General features: G+C 42.9%; 1 protein-coding gene across 4 annotated transcripts in view; it reads left to right on the plus strand.

Annotated features, from left to right (window-relative positions):
- The window catches only part of CTNNA3 (catenin alpha 3), a 2,257,234-nt gene that overhangs the window by 1,910,468 nt on the left and 324,518 nt on the right, over positions 1 to 22,248 (plus strand). For all 4 annotated transcript variants that reach the window (XM_029609715.1, XM_029609716.1, XM_029609718.1 and 1 more), the window contains one exon: positions 2,284 to 2,435. In XM_029609715.1, the coding sequence (XP_029465575.1) occupies positions 2,284 to 2,435 (152 nt within the window). The remainder of the gene's footprint in view (positions 1 to 2,283; positions 2,436 to 22,248) is intronic.

Consider the following 22,248-nt stretch of genomic DNA (forward strand, 5'->3'; position numbering starts at 1 on the left):
AGTTTCCTTCCAGCCTGTTCCTTAATTGGAGTGACTGTGAGGGAACTGGGGGAGGCCCCGTTGCATCACCACACGTTGCTTTGTAAAATTCCCCCCGTGCATGCACAATTCTCAGGCAGCCTGCACATGCATGTGGCCATCACATTTTATAACATGTACTCACCGGCATGCATGCTATAAAATCGATGCATGCATGTGCGTGTGCCGGGAACAGTGAAAATCAGCTAAGTATAGTGTAAAGATATTTTCTGTTTGTGACTGTGGGAATTAAGAAAGAGCTACCTAGCAGCCTTAAACAACTCCCTGGCCATTAGATGTTTAAATATGATTGATTTGAATGTGCGGGCTTTAGTTTAAATTATAAATAATATGAGTGATTTTATTATGTGACGTTAGATTTGTTTATATTTTTATGTAAAGAATATTTTAAAAAATGGTTTATATCAATATGAATGCCCTTGTGAAACACATTATATTATAAGCTTGTTATATAGATTGTTGCTAGTTTTGTATGCTTTGATGATAAAAATTAAAGAGAAATTCTTGAGTAAAACAGATGTATTACTTGTGACACTTGCTCCTATTTTATTTTTTTGTATTATTGTTATGGGAATTGATGTTTTGAATTAGCCAAAAATGCATTTGTTTTTTATATATAGTGCCACTTCTACTCCTTTCCTTCCTAACCTGTCCTTCCTGAATAGATTGCAGTAGGGATGTGAATCGTTTTAGGACGATTAAAATTATCGTCCGATAATTTTAATATCGTCTTAAACCGTTATGGAACACAATACAATAGAGATTCTAATGATTTATCGTTATAAATCGTTAGAATCGTGAGCCGGCACACTAAAACCCCCTAAAACCCACCCCCGACCCTTTAAATTAAATCCCCCACCCTCCCGAACCCCCCCCCAAATGACTTAAATAACCTGCGGGTCCAGCGGCGGTCCGGAACGGCAGCGGTCCGGAACGGGCTCCTGCTACTGAATCTTGTTGTCTTCAGCCGGCGCCATTTTCCAAAATGGCGCCGAAAAATGGCGGCGGCCATAGACGAACACGATTGGACGGCAGGAGGTCCTTCCGGACCCCCGCTGGACTTTTGGCAAGTCTTGTGGGGGTCAGGAGGCCCCTCCCAAGCTGGCCAAAAGTTCCTGGAGGTCCAGCGGGGGTCAGGGAGCGATTTCCCGCCGCGAATCGTTTTCGTACGGAAAATGGCGCCGGCAGGAGATCGACTGCAGGAGGTCGTTCAGCGAGGCGCCGGAACCCTCGCTGAACGACCTCCTGCAGTCGATCTCCTGCCGGCGACATTTTCCGTACGAAAACGATTCGCGGTGGGAAATCGCTCCCTGACCCCCGCTGGACCTCCAGGAACTTTTGGCCAGCTTGGGGGGGGGCCTCCTGACCCCCACAAGACTTGCCAAAAGTTCAGCGGGGGTCCGGAAGGACCTCCTGCCGTCCAATCGTGTTCGTCTATGGCCGCCGCCATTTTTCGGCGCCATTTTGGAAAATGGCGCCGGCTGAAGACAACAAGATTCAGTAGCAGGAGCCCGTTCCGGACCGCTGCCGTTCCGGACCGCCACTGGACCCACAGGTTATTTAAGTCATTTGGGGGGGGGGGGGTTCGGGAGGGTGGGGGATTTAATTTAAAGGGTCGGGGGTGGGTTTTAGGGGGTTTTAATGTGCCGGTTTTGCGATTTTACGTTTTTTCGATTTTTCACGATTTTTCACGATATTTTACCCCCCCAAACGGCAACAATACGATTCCCTCCCCCTCCCAGCCGAAATCGATCGTTAAGACGATCGAGGACACGATTCACATCTCTAGATTGCAGCCCTATTTGAAATTGTAGTGACTGCAAACTGCAGATTAGGTAAAGGAATTCAAGATAAAGTATTTTCAATCTAAAATCTGAAAAATAATTTTCCTTTTAATTTAAATAATTCTAAATGCTCCATTACATATCCAAATCTACAATGCAATTTAATTGGTAGACATAAATAACTTCATAATGTCCAGAAATTTCATTTATTCATAAGCTATGTGTATTCCAATAAATAAACATTATGACATAGAAGGAGTGAGAACATGGAAGTACTTTGGGTGACTGATAACTTCTAAAAGAAATCTTTTACCATAGACTGCCATTGTAAAGAGCTTTATGACCACATATACTTCTTACTGCAAGGAAGTTTCCAGCTTTTCAGAGTCAAAGTAGCAAATGCTCAACTTTTAGAAGTATCCTAATCTAAAATCAGATTTCTTCTTGACTTTTTTCATAGCAATTCCTGAATTTGTTACTCAAGTCAGTATTGCACTGGATGCCTTAAGTAAAGGCACACTGTACCTGTTTGATGACAACAAACTTGTGGATATTTCAAAGAAGATCTATGATGCAATCCATGATATCAGGTGCTCTGTTCTGTTGATTCGGGTAAGGATATTTTTGTTTATTAGCAAGATTAATATCTAGTTTTCAGCCCCACCTGAAACTTTGTAAAAGACAGTTTTACACTGTGTAATAAGTTGGGTTTTAAATATAGATGAAATTTAACAGGGTAATTTTCAAAGGGACTTCTTCAGGTGAGGTAGTGCTTTATCTGCAGAAATGCCCTTTACAATATCATTTATTTTTTTATTTATTTATTTGTTCATTTTTATATACCGAAGTTTAGCGAGAGGCCTTCACTCCGGTTTACATTTGAAACAACAAAATACATGTGTAGAAACCATATGAAAAGTCATTACAGTAAACTGATAGACCAAGATTTACATCTAACAATATGATTGGTAATACAACATTTTGGATATAATGAGATATAGCGAGATACAACAATATAACATAACAAGGAATAACACAATAAAAAGATGGTTGATAATTCACCATTTAGGATAAATTAATAGCAGGGGACAGGTTATGGCTCTGGTTGTGACAGTGGATGTGAATGGATTGGCGTTAGCAGGTTTTCTAGTGGTATATTGGGAGTGTCCTTATATGATTTAAATAACTGTAATGGTAGGGATTAGTGATATGTATATAAGATTGAAGTGTCTGATACTTATCATGTGTCTGATACTTATGTAAAATTGCATGTATATACACAAACATTTTAAAACCAAGCAGTATGCTTGCAAGTTCTGACTCCACCCCAGCTGTGCCCCTTGGAATGTCTCTGCTCAATTTGCATAAAAGTATGCACATCACTGTGTGATGTGCATACTTTTACACAAACTCAGCCCTGGACAAAATAGGGGTAATTTCTGAAGCCATTTATAAGCATAAAACTTGACTTTGTGCATGTAAATTGCTATTCTAAAATTGACCCTGGCATAGTGCAGGTAAAATTACTCATGAAAACCAGTTTCATGTGTCCTTTTATGCACCCTGAGGAGAGAAATTCTGAGGGGGGGAGGGGCAGTTGGGGCAGAGCTGCAACTTATATGCATACTTTTTTATTTTAAAAAGCTTGCACATTAAGCTGCATCATACAAATTAAGCCCTGCTTGGAGCAAGTGTAATTTTGTGTAAAGTAATTTTTATGTACTCAGCCAAATACCCAAGGATTTTCAAAGTGAACTTATGTGCCTAAGTTCATTTCGAAAATACTGCTGTAAAGTGTACATGCGCAATATAAGCAATTTAAAAATTCAGGCTAGTAAGTGCAATAGCAGACTGGAAGGAGGATTCCAACATGAGAATCTTACCTTAGCCAGGGACTGTGCAGTAATATAGGAAATGAACTTAGGAAGTGAACCCATGTTCGCTTGTTACGGCGGTTTCTACCCCAAACCAAATAAGCCTGATACTTCACCTTCAATGCATATACAGCATAGTTCTCTGCTTCAACAACAGGGGAGAAGAAAAAAGGGTTCGCACTCACAAAGCGGGGAGTAGCTGGCTTGTTACGGCGGTTACTACCCCAAACCAAATGTGTCTGATACTTCACTTTCGATGCATATCCAGCATGGCTCTCTGCTTCAACGGCAGGGGAGAAGAAAAACTGATACTTCACGCATATCCAGCATAGCTCCCTGCTTCAACGGCAGGGGAGAAGAAAAACTGATACTTCACGCATATCCAGCATAGCTCCCTGCTTCAACGGCAGGGGAGAAGAAAAACAACCAATAAGGACTGTATAACATAGTCTGGGTAAAACAAATAAGCATGGGTGTAGCTTGCTTAATGCGGCGGTTACTACCCCTACTACCCCTAACTAATCAAGCTAGATATTTCAATGGTGGGGGTGGAAGGTAAATAGAACCAAGAGCTAAGAGAAACAGATAAGTATGAGAGAAAAAATGTGTGAAGCTTGCTGGGCAGACTGGATGGGCCGTTTGGTCTTCTTCTGCCGTCATTTCTATGTTTCTATGTTTCTATGTTAAGTTTTGTTTTGCCTTATAGGATGGGGGAGGGGTAAACTGAGAGCATCCAAAATAGAGGAGAATAGAGTGTTATAATACAAAACTGTGTCGAACAGAGTACAAAAAATTTATGGCAGGAAAGAGAAATGAGAAAATAGTGAAGAGGATGCAAGGGTAAATAATATACAATGGAGATTCCTAAAGGTATAGATGGTGACACTGTGATACAGTTGGGAGGAAGTTTAAGATCTGAATTTGTCCAATAAATAACTTCTAATCACAAGAATACATTCAAAATACAGTACATACTTTCCATCTTGTTTTCTTTTATCTCATTCAAGACAATATTCATTATAAAATAAATTACATTTCTTGCACCTACTTCTGCATATTTCCCTTATACATCTGCTCTAGAATGCTTATATAATCCATTTTGCTGAGTACGGATCACCCACAGATTCAGCCTGGAAATCTGCAGCTGTTTAGTATTTGCTACTGTTCCCTTATAGTACAAAAATAGTAATCCCCTGAAACTCCATATTTGTCATACATCTGTGGCAAGGAATCACTTGTATCCTAATAAAACACCGTGCACTGGAGCAGTATTCTTTTAAACTCATTTCCTCCTCCTTAGTTGTCTGGCTTGCCAGTACATTGTTTTTCCCAAGGTTTCTTAATGGCATCCTCTGAAAATATTTCTCAAAATCTTGTTGTAGACACTTCCAATCAGCAAGCATTGCTGTATTAATCTTTGGTTGGATATAGTGTGAATTCTAGAAGCTTTTGACTAAATTACTAACTAATAAGTGGGCAATGTATTCTATTAACACAAGTCATTACCTTAAAAATATTATGTGGTGTGCTTTAGTTTGATTATTAAGAGTGTAATTTCATAGCAACCCAAACATAACTTATGCCTTGCCAAAATGCATGTTATGCCAATTTTCATACCGAACTTATGTGTATAAGTTTGCTTTGAAAATTATTTGAAACAATACATGCAAACTGAGCTGCACAAAGTTATACCTGCATTTTGCAGTACATAACTTGTGTGGGTTAATTTACACTCTACATTTTTTCCATTTTATTTTTATTTCATTATTCATCTCACATTCAAGCATAATCTGACATAGATAAGGAAGGCAGCTGAAAAAAATGCAAGCTGCGTTATTTTCTTGAAAGTTGAAGCTAACTTTCCCTGGGAGCATTGGGATGCTAAAACGCATGATGGTAGATCCACAAAAAATAGAGAGATGACACATAACCAATGTTAAACAGCACATAACCAATGTTAAACAGCAAAACACACATACCTGTGTAGACAGTCTAAAAACTAAACTAACACATCCACACCATTCATCCACATCTTGTTAAAATACATATTGCACAATGCATAAATTGCAATTCACAAACCTTATATATTCAAATTTAAACTACAAATCTCCATTGATTACAGATGTAAATCCAATTTTTGAACTTATGTATATGCTTTCAAAGTATATCAATATTTTCTAAACATGAGTACTAGGTACCAAAAGCAAAACTATGTCTCAACATGGGTCCGAACTGTTTCTCAACATGGGTCCAACAAAAGATAACTTTGTTTCACCTTCCAAGAAGGCTTCCTCAGGGACTGAATATAATCAAAGCTGTTTCACTTCCATGTCCTTTCATGAATTTGATTTATGGCGGAATATGACGTCATGTCCGGTTATCTAAACTGTTTTTGAAATTGAATAATTGGAATAGAGCTTTAGACCCAACAGTGCAGCGCTATAAGCGAGCACCCCTGTTCTTCAGCGTTCAGCGTTTGGGGGCAAGTGGTCAAATTTACCGGGTTATGAATGGATGCAACGTGTGCTTTTTGAATACATTTGTATACATTTTGACTAGTGCGTGTTCATGAGATGTTTTCGGTTAGTGTTACAAAGGTAACAGATTGGACCTTGTGCTCCTACCATGTGACAGGGGCCGGCCAATCGCATGGATATCCTGTCACATGGTAAGGGCAAAGGGCCATCGGTGCCATTTTTATTAGTGGCAGCCGACGGCCCGAGAGCGGGAGATCGCTCCCCGCGCCCCCACTGGACCACCAGGTAATTTTAAAATGTTTTTTGGGGGGGAGGGAGGGTGGGGGAGGCTAAGGGGTCAGTTTTAAAGGAGTGGGGTGGGTTTTTTTTTTATCGGGCCATCGGCGCCATTTTTATTAGTGGCAGCTGACGGCCCGAGAGCCGGCGATCGGTCCCGGGGCTTCCACTGGACCACCAGGTGATTTTAAAATGTTCTGGGGGGGGAGAATTTGGGAGGGAGGGGGAAGGTAAGGGATTAGTTTTAAAGGGTCGGGTGGGTTTAGGGGTTGTTTTGGTGTGCCGGTTTTCCCGCCCTGCCCCCAAATAACTCCCGTTAGTGGACACAAACCCGATTAACGATTTTTCATGATAAATCGGGGGAATTTCTATTGTATCACACTCTTTAACGATTTTTGATGATTTAAAAAATATCGGACGATATCTTAAATCGTCAAAAAATGATTCACATCCCTAAAAAATACATGTTAATAAATTTTCTTTTTTTCTCATCAGCCTTTACATATTCATCTTCTTCACTTCTGAGACTCACAATGCAACTTTTGCACTTCCTTCTGTCATTATCATATCTAAAAAGACTTGTCCCCCTATTTTACTGTTTTTGCTATTTTGCATTCCTGACTACTTTATCAGCTTCTCTTAGCTTTTCCAAATATTGAAGCCTGTCTTCCATTTTCTGTGATCTCTTATAGTTTATGAATGCTAACCTTTTCTCCCTTATATTTTAGTAAAATTTAGTAAAACAGTGGCCTCTTTTTCCTCTTTCATTTACTTACTTTCCTAACAAAAAATGTAGTTGCCTTTATAATATCTCCTTTTAGTTTTGCCCACTGATCTTCTGCTTCCCCTAGATTTTCCCAACCAGCTAATGACTCATTGAGGTACTCCCCCATTTAAACACAATTAGTTTTCATGAAGTCTAGGATGCTTGCCTTTGAATGAACCTTCATCTCTTGTGTTCTAATTCTGAACCACACCATTCAGTGATTACTGGTTGCCAGATGATCATCAGCTACATCAGATATATTGTTCCTGTTGGTAAGCACAAGGTCTAACTTGGAGAGAGATAGCAGACACCATTTCAGTATGGGGTACTTTCTGTTGGCTAACTCTTCCCCCAGACTTTTGTGTTTCTATTCTTCCTTGAATATTCCTCATACTCTGAATAACCTGTTGCTTTGATATTCCATCTCCTCCACACATGGGTACCCATGCTGGTATGCCCCCAGCAGCAAAATCCATCGACACTGACAATACCATGATCATCTCATTCAATACCGACACTTCTCCCACAAAGAAAGGAGCAACATGAGCTGCTCTGCCATCAGGGCTCGTGTCATCCAGCCATATCAACCCTCCATTTGTAACAGAGGCAGTGGATCCCTCTAGTGGCATGGTATTGAGTGAACAGGGAATCAACTCTGGAATGGAGTTTTGGTGTAGCAGTGGGTTCATTGAAGTTTCTCAGGGATTCCCCTGAATCTTCCCTTTCCTTATGACATCATTGGAAGAAACAGGAACAATATTAAAGGTAACAGGAATTAACACTCCAGGAGTTCTTCCTCGCATATCCTTTAACAAGCTGCTATCACAGTTTCTCTCTTGCCCTATACTTTTTAAAATTAAAAATATTCATAAATCCCAACTCCAACCCAACTCTGTCATGCCAGAATACTTCTTTTTGTGGGCATAAAAGTATGTGTGAAATTGGGTTATTTACATACTTTTATGCACACAAGCCCTGTACAAGTTTATAACAAACATTTTATGAACATAAATGGCTTTGAATCTTACTCCCTGAATGTCAGACATGCACATGAAAAGACACTGTAATGACTTTTTAGTAACAAGAAGAGAGTAGATTTCCTCTTCTGCTCTAAAGACTAAGATTTTTGACAATAAGATTACAAATTGAAAAGTGGTTGAATCGTAACCTTTATTGACCAATTGCAATCACAGTAAAAAAAAAAAAAAAGTAATGTTATGACGAACGAAAAAAACTACACAGGTTGGTGCACAGTGTCAGAAGTCACAGTATGACATACATTTTTATCATGGCCCAACTGTGCTATTTGACATTTTAAATCCCAGCCGAAACAGGAGTTGAACAAACGTTGTACAATTGGGAAGTGAAAAAGTAATTGCTTGCTGTGAAAGAGCTGTGGGGATATTGTGTTCTTGAAGAACAATTTATAGCCTGCCATTTAAAAACCTTTGTATGACACAAGAGTGGCAGAAGCATAGCACTTCATGGAAAGCTAATACATTATTATTGTCATAGTTTTTCCTCAGTGCATGTATATACACATTGCAAAAGATATTGACTCACCCAATTAGAGTATACCACAATGGAGAATTTGTTAGGAGAAATGAAATTTTTTGTAAAACAATTTATGCATTGCATACAGACCGAATAAATTTGTTTTTTGCTTTTGCAAGGCACAGTGTGAAGGAGCATATTTATTTATTTATTTATTTATTTATTTAAATTCTTTTACTATACCGATACTCAAGACGAGGTCTTATCGTACCGGTTTACAATATAACAGGGGAAACCAATTAACAGCTAAGTAGAAGGTAAAGTTACAAAAAACAGGGAGCGAAAAACATGGGAGATGGAAGACAGGAAAGATTTAAAATGATAACAACTGCAGAGTGATAAAATAATCAACTAAAAACCATAGAGTAGCGAGACTTAAATAGAGAGTATACAAGGAAGAACATCTGAACATCTTAAGAGAAAGGTTCCTGGTATCTGGCCCCGCTTCCCTTAAGGCACAGTCCAGAAGGGAAACCTGGGTGCAGGGCATTTCCCTTAGCAGAGTAATTAGAGAGTAGGCCCAGGAAGGAATAAAGGCCCCAGAATAGAGAAGGAAGTTCAGAATACGCTAAAACTCCCTAAGTTTGATTACTGTGACTTTTCTTTAAAGATTGCCAAGGTAAGCAGATTTTTTCTGCAAGTTTCATTTTGTGTAAATAATAGGTTTGTAAAGAATGGCCAGAATCCAGACTCCTGTGTTATTCTCCCATACAATGGGCCATTCCCATGGTTTTATATATGGTGGGAGCAGTGGTGGGAGCAGTGGGATCATGTGCTCTAAGCACCAGCACAGAACAGAGGCCCACACCAAAAGAAAAAAAAGAGACAATTTTTTTCTCTTGGGGCCATGCTGCAGTGGCAACCAATTGTTAAATGCAGAAGGCTAAGGGGGATATCCTGGACAGATATGGTACTGCAGTCAGTTAAAGCAGGACTGGCAAGGTTTTTTTAAAATCTCTGAAGCAAAAGGGAGAGATTTGGTTTTCCATGGTCCCGAACAGGGTAATAGCCCTCTGAAAAAAAACAAAAATCCTCTGTGGCACCACAGCAAGGAGTGAATACTACTGACCCTTCAGAGGGACAACAGCAACTATAGGCAGTGGTACAAAACCAGCATACTCAGCAGCAGGAACTATAGTCAAAATTTATTAAGCAACAACTGTCACTGACAGATAGCACAAGCTGTGCAAGCTGTCATGATGTGGCCATTCTCTGCTGTCTCTGGTAATACTTAAAATGAGATCAGGAAATGATCCCAATTGTTTTCTAAGGAACTTTGAGAGAGCTGCCTGGCTTTCAGGCTTGCAAGAAGCCTCATGGACCATATATCTAGGCAATCTTCTTATAAGGCAGCATCCAGGCTGCCTTCTAAGCTGTTAACCAAGATAGACCAGTTAGATGGTCACCATCTTTGAAAGAGCTGGATGCACCCTAGAAGCATATCAGCAAAGGTTCTGGCTGGGAACCCTCCAAACTGGGGAAAGTTCATGGATCCTTTTCTATTAGCTAAAAGCCTTCAAATTGACAACTAAACTAGAAATCGGACTATTCAAATCAACCCAGCTGCAAATCTGCCTTATATATGCCCCACCGGGGTTCCTAGAAACTGACCCCTCTCCTCTCATCGAAACCATAGCCAAACACATCAACACCAACTCACCTGCTATCATTTTAGGAGACTTCAACATTCATGTAGACTCCCCCTCTCCATCATCCAATTGCGAAGCCCTTCTCTCCTCCCTCCAGGCTATGGGCTTCAAACAAATCATAAACAGTCCCACACACAAGGCAGGCCACATGCTTGACCTGATATTCACGAATGAAAACATTTTGCCCACCTCCCCACCTTCCTGCACCCCCATCCCATGGTCAGATCATTCACTGATAGTTACAGAATTATCTATAAAACAAAAACAGACTCCCATTGTTACTAAATCCTCTATCCAGTTCAGGAAACCATGTTCCATGGACACCCTCAGCAACAGTCTTGCCAAAGACCTAATGAACCTAGACCTCTCAGATGCTGATTCCGCTATCAACTCCTGGCAAACTATCACACACTCAGTAGCAAACATAATCTGCCCCATGTCCTCAAAAGTTATCAACCCTGCCCACATGAACAAAAAACCCTGGTTCTCAACTAAATTAAGAAAACTCAAACAAGACCTACAACACAAAGAACAACGCTGGTGAAAGGATCCCTCCCCTACCTCACTGGCTTCTTACAAAACCACAATGAATTTTTATAGGACCTCCATTATCCGCACGAAACGAGACTTCTACGCCAAAAAAATACACAGCTTCCTATATGACCCAAAAACTCTTTTCTCATATGTTGCAGTATTTACCGCCCCGGTTTCCCCTTTCTTCTCAGAAGAAGAAGCCCAAAATAAATCTACAGAGCTGGCAATCTTCTTTGACAACAAAATCAAAAAGCTACTCGCCCCTCTGGCAACATCTAACACTTCATCAAATCCCTTGACTCCACCGAGCCAAAATCCCTCACTAACTATCCACAAACAGACGCTAGAATCTCTTGAACCCACATCATCCCTGGAAATTGAATCGATAATCAAGAAAATGAAACCTTCATCACACCCATTGGACCAAATACCGACAAAATTCCTTCTCACCATTCCTAACACCATTGCTAAACCTCTGGCTGACATCATAAATTGCTCCCTAAATCAAGGATCTGTCCCTGACTCGTTAAAAATGGCTTCCCTGAAACCCTTACTAAAAAAAACCAATTTGGACCCAGCCAATCCTGTAAACTTCCGCCCCATTGCAAACTTACCTTTTATAGCCAAACTAATGGAAAGGCTGGTCAACATCCGACTTACAGACTACCTCGACTCTCACAACATTCTCTACCCTTCTCAATTCGGATTCAGGAAACGCCTAAACACAGAATCCCTCCTTCTTTCTTTAACAGACAACATCCTGATGGGCCTTGACAAGGAACAATCCTACCTTCTAGCCCTTCTCGATATTTCAGCGGTGTTCGACACGGTAAACCATACTATCCTCATCAACCATCTAATGGAAATAGGCATCTCTGGCTCTGCACTGCTATGGTTCAAATCCTTTCTGAACAACAGGCACTACAAAGTTAAAATAAATGACAAAGAATCCCAACCCATTCCTGCTAAACAAGGAGTACCTCAGGGTTCTTCTCTATCCCCTACCCTGTTTAATATCTATCTACTCCCTTTATGCCAGTTACTCAATAGCCTCAACCTCACCCATTTTATATATGCGGACGATGTGCAGATCCTAATCCCCATCTCTGACCACATCTCCACTACTCTAAATTTTTGGAACAGCTGCTTACACTCCATCAACCTCCTTCTCTCGAGTCTCAACCTGGTCCTTAATACATCCAAAACAGAACTCATGGATATCTCCCCCAGCGATAACAACCCCTTCGCCAACAACGCAACTACTCCACTAGCAAGCCAGGTTAGAGACCTTGGAGCCACCCTAGACTATAGATTAAACTTAAAAAAGTTCATTAACACCACAACTAAAGAATGCTTCTTTAAGCTACAGGTCCTGAAGCAGCTAAGACAACTTCTACACTTCCAGGATTTCCGTTCAGTCCTGCAAGCCATCCTGTTTTCAAAGATCGACTATTGCAACGCACTACTACTCGGTCTCCCCGCCTCTTCTACTAAACCCCTACAGATGCTGCAAAATGCAGCGGCCAGGATCCTTACAAACACACGTCATAAATACCATATCACACCAATCCTAAAAATCCTACACTGGCTACCTATCCAATATAGAATTCTCTTCACGACACTCACCATCATCCACAAATCTGTCTTCCAGCAAACCACACTCCAACTAGCCATCCCTCTTGAATTACATACTTCATCAAGGCCAATCAGATCTGCCTACAAAGGTTCTCTCCAGGCCTCCCCCAACAAATCCTCGGTCCACAACTCCATCCATAAGCGAGAACTTTCAACAGTGGGCCCGCTACATTGGAATTCGCTTCCACCAGATATACGCCAGGAACAATCCCATATCACCTTCAGAAAGAAACTGAAAACCTGGCTGTTCGCACAAGCTTACCGCTGAAGGAACCTCGATCAACTAAAATTGACTCTCACCTTCCTACCCCCTACCCTCCCTCCCTCCCCCCTCCCAGTCCCTACCCTCCCTTCACCCCCCCATGCTTTCCTCCTCTTGATCCCTGCTTCCTCAGGAAATAATGTTAATAATTGCCATGATATATCTAAAGCCGATCTCAGCTACCTTTATATGACTCGCTACTCTTTTGTTTTATTTAACTGTTTTTTTAATACTCTCCAGTTGTATTCGTTTATATATCTTTCCTGTCTTCCAACGCCCATGTTCTTGCTCCCTGTTTAATGTAACTTTACCTGCTGTATAGTTGTTAATTGATTTCCCCCAGTTACACTGTAAACCGGTATGATAAGACCTGGTCTTGAGCATCGAATATTAAAAGAATTTAAATAAATAAATAAATAAATGAAGTTGTCTGGAAATGGCTGCAGTTGGAGAGGAAGACAGGCTTTTTACCAGGTCTAGTCAATAGCAAAACAATAGCAACTGTCAAAGGGGCAACTCTTACAGGGTACTGAATGCCACAGTTTGAAACAAAGACCTCATGGTGGCTTGAGAGCAGGACAGGCCTGATTCCTTACCCTGTCATAGGGCCCAGGCCTGCTACACTGCTTTAACTGTTGAGAGAGGGATCAATTTGTGAGTGACTGTAACTGCATGGGGGACAAACCTATGGATGTAAATCTGATGACCCCACATTTCTGCAATTTTGTGGATATTCCTCTCTTGGGGTTTTCAACTTTTGCGATTCCAGTAGAGCTGGATGGTTTCCAGAGCCAGGTGTTGGTAGACTCAGGAAGCATAGCAATTCACATTCAGAGGGACCTGGTCAAGAAAATACAGATTGACTATAAGAAGACTGTGACCCTTACCTGTATCTACAGAGAACAGCAACAGTACCCAACCAGCCAGAAGACCCCAGTTGGGCAAGTTAAGATAGAAGTAGGATTCCTCCCCTGGCTCCTATACCCCATTCACTGGAGTGTGATTATCCAGACTTTAGGACTCTGTGGAGCCAGCTTATGACTGATCCAACTAGCTCCAACAATGATGAAACATTGTTCCCACAGGTCTTCCTGTTAGAAGGTCAAATTATACATTATGTATTCTAAAATGCATAAACCCTATAAATAACGTCAGCAAAAGAAACATAACTATTCCTAGCACTTAGAAGCTGCCATAGGTGGTGGCTTTTAGCAGAGGAAGATCCCCAAACCCTTCAGGATCCCATAGTTATCACCTCAGAATAGGAGAGAGAGGGAGAAATCCAGTAATTTTATATAGGCCGAAAGAGAAGATGAGTCACTTAAGTTTGCCTGAGAACATATACAAATGGTAAATGGAGATTTAATCCCTGGCACTGAAGGTAGTAACCCAACTTCCCTCTTCTTCATAGTGAAGAGGGACTTAATATACTGTGTAGCAAAAAGGAATCTAGAAGGCAAAACACTTTGAGCAACTCGTGTTATCCCGGCCTTACCACCGATTGCTGCAACTATCCCAAAGTACCTTTTAAGGGGCCAACTAGAGAAGGAGAAAACTTGAAAAAATATCCTAGTCAGTTATGTTGTTGTGGCTGGCTTGTACCAGAAAGTCCAGGATTATTGGCAATCCTGCACTGTATGTCAGCTAACTAAATCATCTGGGGTTCGAGCAGCAACCCTGGTGCCAATGCACATTGTAGAAACTCCTTTTGAAAGAATTTCTAAGATCCTAGTAGGACCCCCTGGAAAGGTCCAGTTAAGGTAATAAATATATTTTAGTCATCTTGGACTATGCTATCAGGTATTCAGAGGCTGTACCCCTGAGGAAAATGAAGACTTAGAAAGCTACAGCCTTGATGGAGGTCTTCTCCCAGGCTGGACTACCCAAGGAGATATTAACTGACGAAGGGACCCCATTCATGTCCAAAGTGATGCAGTAAATTTATGCCTTACTGGGAATGAAAACACTGAAGACTTCAGTTTACCACCTGCAAAATGATGGGCTAGTGGAATACTAACAAACCTTCAAGCAGATGCTGAGGAAGTTTATTGCAGAAGATTTTTTTAATATGCATGATATTTTATATTGCTTGACTTTCTTGTTTATTGTGAATATCCCCCTCCCAAAATATGCATATATGTGTAAGTACATGCAAATATTTACAATGCATTGAAAGTGAGTACTTTCTCTACCTGTTTTAAATGTTGGTGGCGTGCTAGGGAGCGGTCACGATTCCGGGGAGAGTTGTGTGCCCTTGGACCACGGCACAACTGCAGAGAGGAGCTCTGTGGAAGCACTGTGGAAGTCAAGACGTGTCCAAGCATGGGCGGAGCAGGCTGGCCACTGGAGCCCTAACCTTTGCTGAACCTCCACGCACTGGTAGAGACCCAGCAACGCAATCCTGGTCTCTGGGGTAGCCCTCCAGCCACTCGATAGCCCTTTCGGGAGCGGCAGATGCGACCGGATGGACAGAGGTTGAGGACAGGCGTTGGTACTGGAACTTGGAACAAGACAGGAACTTGAGACTTGGACAAGGCTTGAAGACTTGAACAAGCAAGGATACTTGGAACTTGGAACTCAGATGAGACGAGGCACTTGGAACTTGTAACTTGGAAGTTGGACGAGACAAGGACACTTGGAACTTGGAACTCAGAGAAGACGAGGACAATTGGAACTCAGATGCAAGATACTCAGATGAGATGAGGGCGCTTGGAACTTGGAAGGGACAAGGAAGCTTGGAACTTAGAACTTAGATGAGACCACTTGGAACTTGGAACTCGGACGGGACAAGGACAAGAACTCAGGATACTCAGAGACTTAGACAGGCACTGCCCCTCAGGGCACCCTACACAGATGACATGGGCTGGTCACAGACCACCCTGTCCCACAGCACACCCTACACAACCTTTTGAGGCTGGTCATGGACCACGCGGAGAGTGGGACATGCACAGGACTGAGGCTCAGGACAAAAGAGGAATCCGGGCAGTGATCGAAGATGGATCCAACCAGCAGAGGGCTCCCGCCACTGGAAACGGACACAGACCGATACAAATTTACTCCCAGGAAAGGTCACCTGGAGACAAGGTCCGGGACGAGGCAAAGCAGAAGGGGATAGGTACTAGTGGTACTTCAGGATCAGGTACTAGTGGTACTTCAGGATCAGAACTAGACAAAGAACATCAGGACTCTGAACTCGGAACTTGGAAAAATCAGGATCTGGACTTAGAACTTGGAACATCAGGCTCTGGACTTGGAACATCAGGACTGGAACATAAGGCATCAGATACAACAGGACACAGGTACCTCTAGACACTAGAACATCTGGACATCAGGGACATCTGGAGCACAAAGCATGGAACATCAGGTTCTTCTGGACCGGGGTCATCAGGACAAGGAACATCTGGAGACTGGACATCAGAAGACAGGAATATTGGAACATCTGGAGACAAGGAGACCTGGACATCTGGAGACAAGGAGACAGGATCCGATGAGAGACCAGGACATGAGACGAAGAGGAAGATGAAGGTTCAGGAACCACGGATGAAGACAAGGAATACCATCAAAAAGCAGAGTGCCTTGAAGAAGCCAGGAAGGATCTCAGAGATCTCCTGGAACGAAGAACTGGAACTGAAGATCCATGAGCAGTCCAGCTCCATGACTGGCTCCATGCAAAGGCAACGATGGTATGAAGGAATGCCTTCTTTATAGGGCTGAAGAGGAAACACCTTGGAACATCAGCAGGAGGAACCCAGGAGGACAGCTCACTGCTGGCCCTTTAAAAGAAGAGAGGAGGCATGGCGGTGCGCCTAAGGAAGAGGCAGGACCATGGAGAGTGGCATCCTGCCATGAAGGAGGAAGCAGGCCTGACATCGGCGGCTCCCTGCCGTGAAGAACAAAAGATTGATGGCGGCCTCAAGGCCACATTAAGAGGAGCTCCAGGGCGGCATCCTGGCTGCAGAAGAGGAGAAAGGTGGCGGCCTCCTGGCTGCGGAAGGAATGGCGGAGTTGGCGGTGGCCTGACCGCGAAGAGGCCCTGAAGACAATGGCTCCAACAGCGGCCTCCGGGCCGTGCAGGAAGAGACGTTGGCGGTGGCCTAGCCGCAAAGAGCCGGAGGAGGTGGTACTCAGGCTGCAGGGAAGGTAGCAGAGTTGGCAGTGGCCTCCGAGCCATGAAAAGGAGTGGCAGCAGTGGCCCATGCCTCAAGGAGTAGAAGAAAGTGGTGCCCAGGCCGCAAGGAAGACGGCAGGATCGACGACAGCCTCCAAGCCGCATTGAGGCATGGACAGCGGCGGCTCCCCGCCGCAGGCAGCGACGGCAGCGACAGCCTCAGGCCACATAGGAGGTAAGAGGCTGCTTGTGGCCTAGCCACAAGCAACATTGTAACATTATACATATATGTATGTATATTTTACGACTGAAAAAATATAACTTGTATGCATAAAGTCCTGATTTATAATTTTTTTTTTTAAATTTTTTATTTATTGAATTTTTATTTCAATTACAATTGAAACATTTACATAAGAAAAAGGAAAAGCAATAAGAAAAATAGAATTTTAGGAATGGATTCCAAATTTTCATTCTAGATTATTACTAGACATAAATTGTTTCCCATATTATAAGCAAATAGGGAGATCCAATGCATTAAAGCGGTAATAAAGAAAAAATTATAAACATCTAATAAGATAACAACACAAGATTATTTGCAGATATTTTCTTTTAAATTACCTACCCTTCTGTTCCTAACCGGAGTGAGAGTCCAGGTATGTGCGTAATTGATCTATCTCAGTGAATATATACTTATTGTTATTATAAACCAATATACATCGACATGGGTATTTCAAATTAAACTTACCTCTCTAGATACAGCTTCATTTCTCAAATTCAAAAAAGCTTTTCTTTTTTCTTGAGTTCTTTTTGTGATATCTGGGAATACTCTTACTTGAAAACCATAAAATAATGCAGAATGATTTTTAAAAGATCTTCTCAGTACTTCATCTCTGTCAGATATTTGTTGAAAAGACAGAAAAACTGTTGCACGCTCCTCAATCTTAGCTTCAAATGATTTCTCAATGAAATCTGTCAGATTGTCAGGAGAATTATCTTTAACCATCGACTCTTGTTCCTGAGATGCTCTATCTGCTCCTTTCTTTCCTGGGGTATAATAAACCCTCATCAGTATGGGCAATTTTTCCTCCGAATATGTCAAAATATTTATAAAATAGCTCTTAATTAAATCCTTTAAAGGCATCCATTTTGTTTTCGGGAAGTTAAGAATCCTCAAATTATTTCTCCGCATCTGATCCAATTTGCCATTCACATATGATTCAGATTTTATGAGGTTAACCTGAACTTCTTTCATATTGCTAATCACTTTGTCCAAATTCACAACTTTAGTTTCCATTATCTGAGCTCTCATATCCAAGCCATTAGATTTCTCTAAGCTCAATTTTACTGCATTTGTTAAGTCCACTATAGCTTTGTTCATTACTGTTAGAGCTTTCCATATTTCTTCGGAGGTTACCTTATCTGGAACACTCAGTGGATGTTTCAACGTTACGCAGATCCCTTCTTCTTCACCTCCTTGGTTCAGAGGGCCCTCTTCATCTAGCTCCACACGCTCTGCTCCAAACTCACTTCCCCTGGAGCCTGTACTTCCCAGGCTCACTGAAGCCGGCATACAATCTGTGCCGCTTCTCTGGGGATCTGTTATTCCTGTGAGTTGGTTCGGCAAAATTCCCTGCTGTTGACCCAAGTCCCCTTGCATCAGGGGTTTGCAGGAGAGAGAGGGGGTTGTAGGCACGCCGGGACTAAGAGAAATCCCATCAGCCAGGGCGTGTGGCGTCCGCTCCACGCCATCAACGCCAGCGGCTCCCCTCACCGGCTCAAACTGCAAACCAGGGAACGAATCTTCGATCCGCGTTTGCCGTAGTAATGGTTCAGGCGTCGAGGCCGAAACCTCTCTTATCCTAGCCTTGTGTTTGGTATGCGGCATTGGAACAAAAGAAATTATCTCGGGGAAATTTTTAGCAAGGTAAGAAAAACCAAAACGCGGAGCTAGCTCGTTTCCGTGTTCACCTTGTGGCGACCCTGATTTATAATTTTTTTTATGTGAAAGTAGGTACATTTTTAAAATATGAGCTTGTACTTGAAAGCACCAGTTAGCCAATACCCCTACCAGTTCATCTAGTCTGTTTGCACTTCACCGAAACTCTCATAGTACTTCACCATGAACTTCCCCAGTTCACCCAGACTCCCCAACCAATAATAGCAGACACTTGATGAGTTTGATAACAACTGCGCTAGTTAACTAGCATGTGTAAAATTGCATGAAGTTCCCTAATGTAGTCACATAAATCTCATAAAATAGAAATGGTCATGCATATCTCTTAGCCCACACTCGGAAAGCCCCCAGACAGCTCCTTTTCTGCATAGGTAAATGTGCACTCAAAACTGAAAACATGTATGTACTTTTGATGTAAATAGCAATATACAAATACCAGCTACTTACGCACGTATATATTTTATGCTTGAATCCCCTTTTAAGACTGCTTCTTATTAGCCCTAAAATACATAGAATGGACTAAATTTTCAAAAGGATTTAAGTGCATAAAACTCATTTTTATGAATATAAATGGACTTTTGAAAATTGCCCAAAAGCTATTTCATGCTTACTTTTACATGTACTCCAAAAAGGCATTCCCAGAGACAGAGGAGTGGCAGGGAAATCATTTATATGCATCATTTCGATTTGCAAAAGTATGAGTGTAAAGTTATGCATATATATTTACATTTGATTCCAAGCAGGTGTTAATGTGCACATTGTTGTGTTCCGTGGTCTGTGGGCTAACCCCGAAAACTGCCACCCTTACCTTAAGTCCCAAGACAGCTACACCATCACCCAACACAGGGAAGCCCTGTTGGGCCACCATGAAGCAAAATGCCGCTATCCGATGTGGCAAGAAGTAACTGGCCATAGCGCAGCAGGATGCCACCAACTCTAGCATGCTGCACCTCTCCCTAGATGCGCACTCATCTCTCCTCGGCCTTTAAAGGGACCGTGGTGGGAAAATCCCTGCGGCCCCTTGAGATGTCACCAGTGCTGCCCTATAAATGGGCAGCTCCCTAACAGCAATTCACCTCAGCAACAGGTCCCTCTACTTCTGAGTAGTACGTGTTGCTTCCAGTGTTCCTGCCCGTTTCTAGCTTATCTTCAGTTTTTCGTCCAGGTGTCTCCGATTTGTCTCATGTCCTTGTCTCCTTCACACTGCCCGCCTGTCTTCTCCTCGCCTGCCTATCTATCCTTCTTCTCCTCCCTCGGACTAGTACCTGGTATTGACCTCAGCCTGGACCTCGAACTCACCTAACTGCTGCCTGCCTCTGACCATTGCCTGGACCTCAAACTCGCCTGACTGCCGCATGCATTCTACCTGAGCAATCCACAGACCTCCACTTCTGCCATCAATAGAGTTCCCACCTAAGTTCTGCTGGTCCTGGAACCCAAAGGCTCAACCCAAGGGGTTCGAGGGCTGGTGTAGGTGAAGGTCCCGCTGGGTCTCTGCTTCACCCGGGTCCACCTGCTGATGGTGGGAACCTGCAGGGCTGCTCTGTGCAGGTAGCACCAAACCTACCTCGGCCCAAGGGTCCACAGATACAACATACATGTATGCTGCGCTGTGTTACACATACACTTGATAATTTTCAAAGCAGACATGCATGCTTAAATCCACTTTAAAAATTATGGCTGAAGTCTGCATATATTTTCTACATGTGGACTTCAGCCCTACATTTGCTGTTATAAAATGATAGGGATGTGAATCGTTTTTGAACGATTAAAATTATCGTCAGATAATTTTAAAATCGTCCAAAATCGTTAGAGTGCAGATACAATACAAATGCCCCCGATTTATTGTCAGGGACATTTGTATTGTATCGTTAAATAGGGCGCGAGAAAACCGGCACACCAAAAAAACCCTAAAACCCACCCCGAACCTTTAAAAGAAATCCCCCACCCTCCCAAAACCCCCCAAAATGTTTTAAATTACCTGGGGTCCAGTGGGGGGGTCCCGACGCGATCTCCCTCTCTCTCTCTCTCTCTCTCTCTCTGGCCACGGCTGCGTTGAGAAATGGCGCCGGTGGCCCTTTGCCCTTATCATGTGACAGGGCAAAGGTAGCGCTAGCGCCATTTTGTTTCCTGGCTCCCGACATCACGCCTGCTGGAGATCGCCCCCGGACCCCCGCTGGACCCCCAGGGACTTTTGTCCAGTTTGGGGGGGGGCCTCCTGACCCCCACAAGACTTGCCAAAAGCCCAGCGGGGGTCCGGGAGCGACCTGCACGCGGGCCGTATTGCCAATCTTCAAAATGGCGCCGGCGCTACCTTTGCCCTCACTATGTCATACGGGCGACGGTCGCCCGTATGACATAGTGAGGGTGCCGGCGCCATTTTGAAGATTGGCAATACGGCCCGCGTGCAGGAGGTCGCTCCTGGACCCCCGCTGGATTTTTGGCAAGTCTTGTGGGGGTCAGGAGGCCCCCCCCAAGCTGGCCAAAAGTCCCTGGGGGTCCTGCGGGGGTCCGGGGGCGATCTCCAGCAGGCGTGACGTCGGGAGCCAGGAAACAAAATGGCGCCAGCGCTACCTTTGCCCTGTCACATGATAAGGGCAAAGGGCCACCGGCGCCATTTCTCAACGCAGCCGTGGCCAGAGAGAGAGAGGGAGATCGAGTCGGGAACCCCCAATGGACCCCAGGTAATTTAAAACATTTTGGGGGGGTTCGGGAGGGTGGGGGATTTCTTTTAAAGGTTCGGGGTGGGTTTTAGGGTTTTTTTGGTGTGCCGGTTTTCCCGCCCTCCCCCGATTTACGATTTTTAACGATTTTTTAAAACAAAAAAACCCGACGATAAGATTTCCCTCCTCCCCCAGCCAAAATCGATCGTTAAAACGATCGATCACACGATTCACACCTCTATAAAATGACCCTCCCAAGCTCTAATAGACCATTATTATCTAATGACAGAAAAGTAGAAGTTCCAAAAAGGTATATATTATCATAAATTAGCATAATATAAAACTTGCAAATTAAAAGTAAAAATTAGTGTAGAATGTCAAACTATGTGGGTCATGGGAAAGGTCAAAAACTGCAAGGGGGCTCACCTGTGGCATTTTTCCTCAAAAAAGTATTGTGGCTCCCTGTGATATTTTTCTTGCAGAAAACCTCAGAGAGAAAAAAAAATCATAGGGAAATGTGAAAAATGCACAATGACAAAATGGTGTCAATCACCTGGAGCACAGGGGGTGCTCTGGGCCCCAAAAGACCTCAGTGGTGCTCCCTACTACCAGAGATATTGTTTAAGGTACGGGGGACTCCGGGTGGTGGTGGGGTCACTAGACTACCAGGGAC

This window comes from Rhinatrema bivittatum, chromosome 7, assembly GCF_901001135.1.
Source record: "Rhinatrema bivittatum chromosome 7, aRhiBiv1.1, whole genome shotgun sequence".
In the NCBI taxonomy this organism is placed as follows: domain Eukaryota; kingdom Metazoa; phylum Chordata; class Amphibia; order Gymnophiona; family Rhinatrematidae; genus Rhinatrema; species Rhinatrema bivittatum.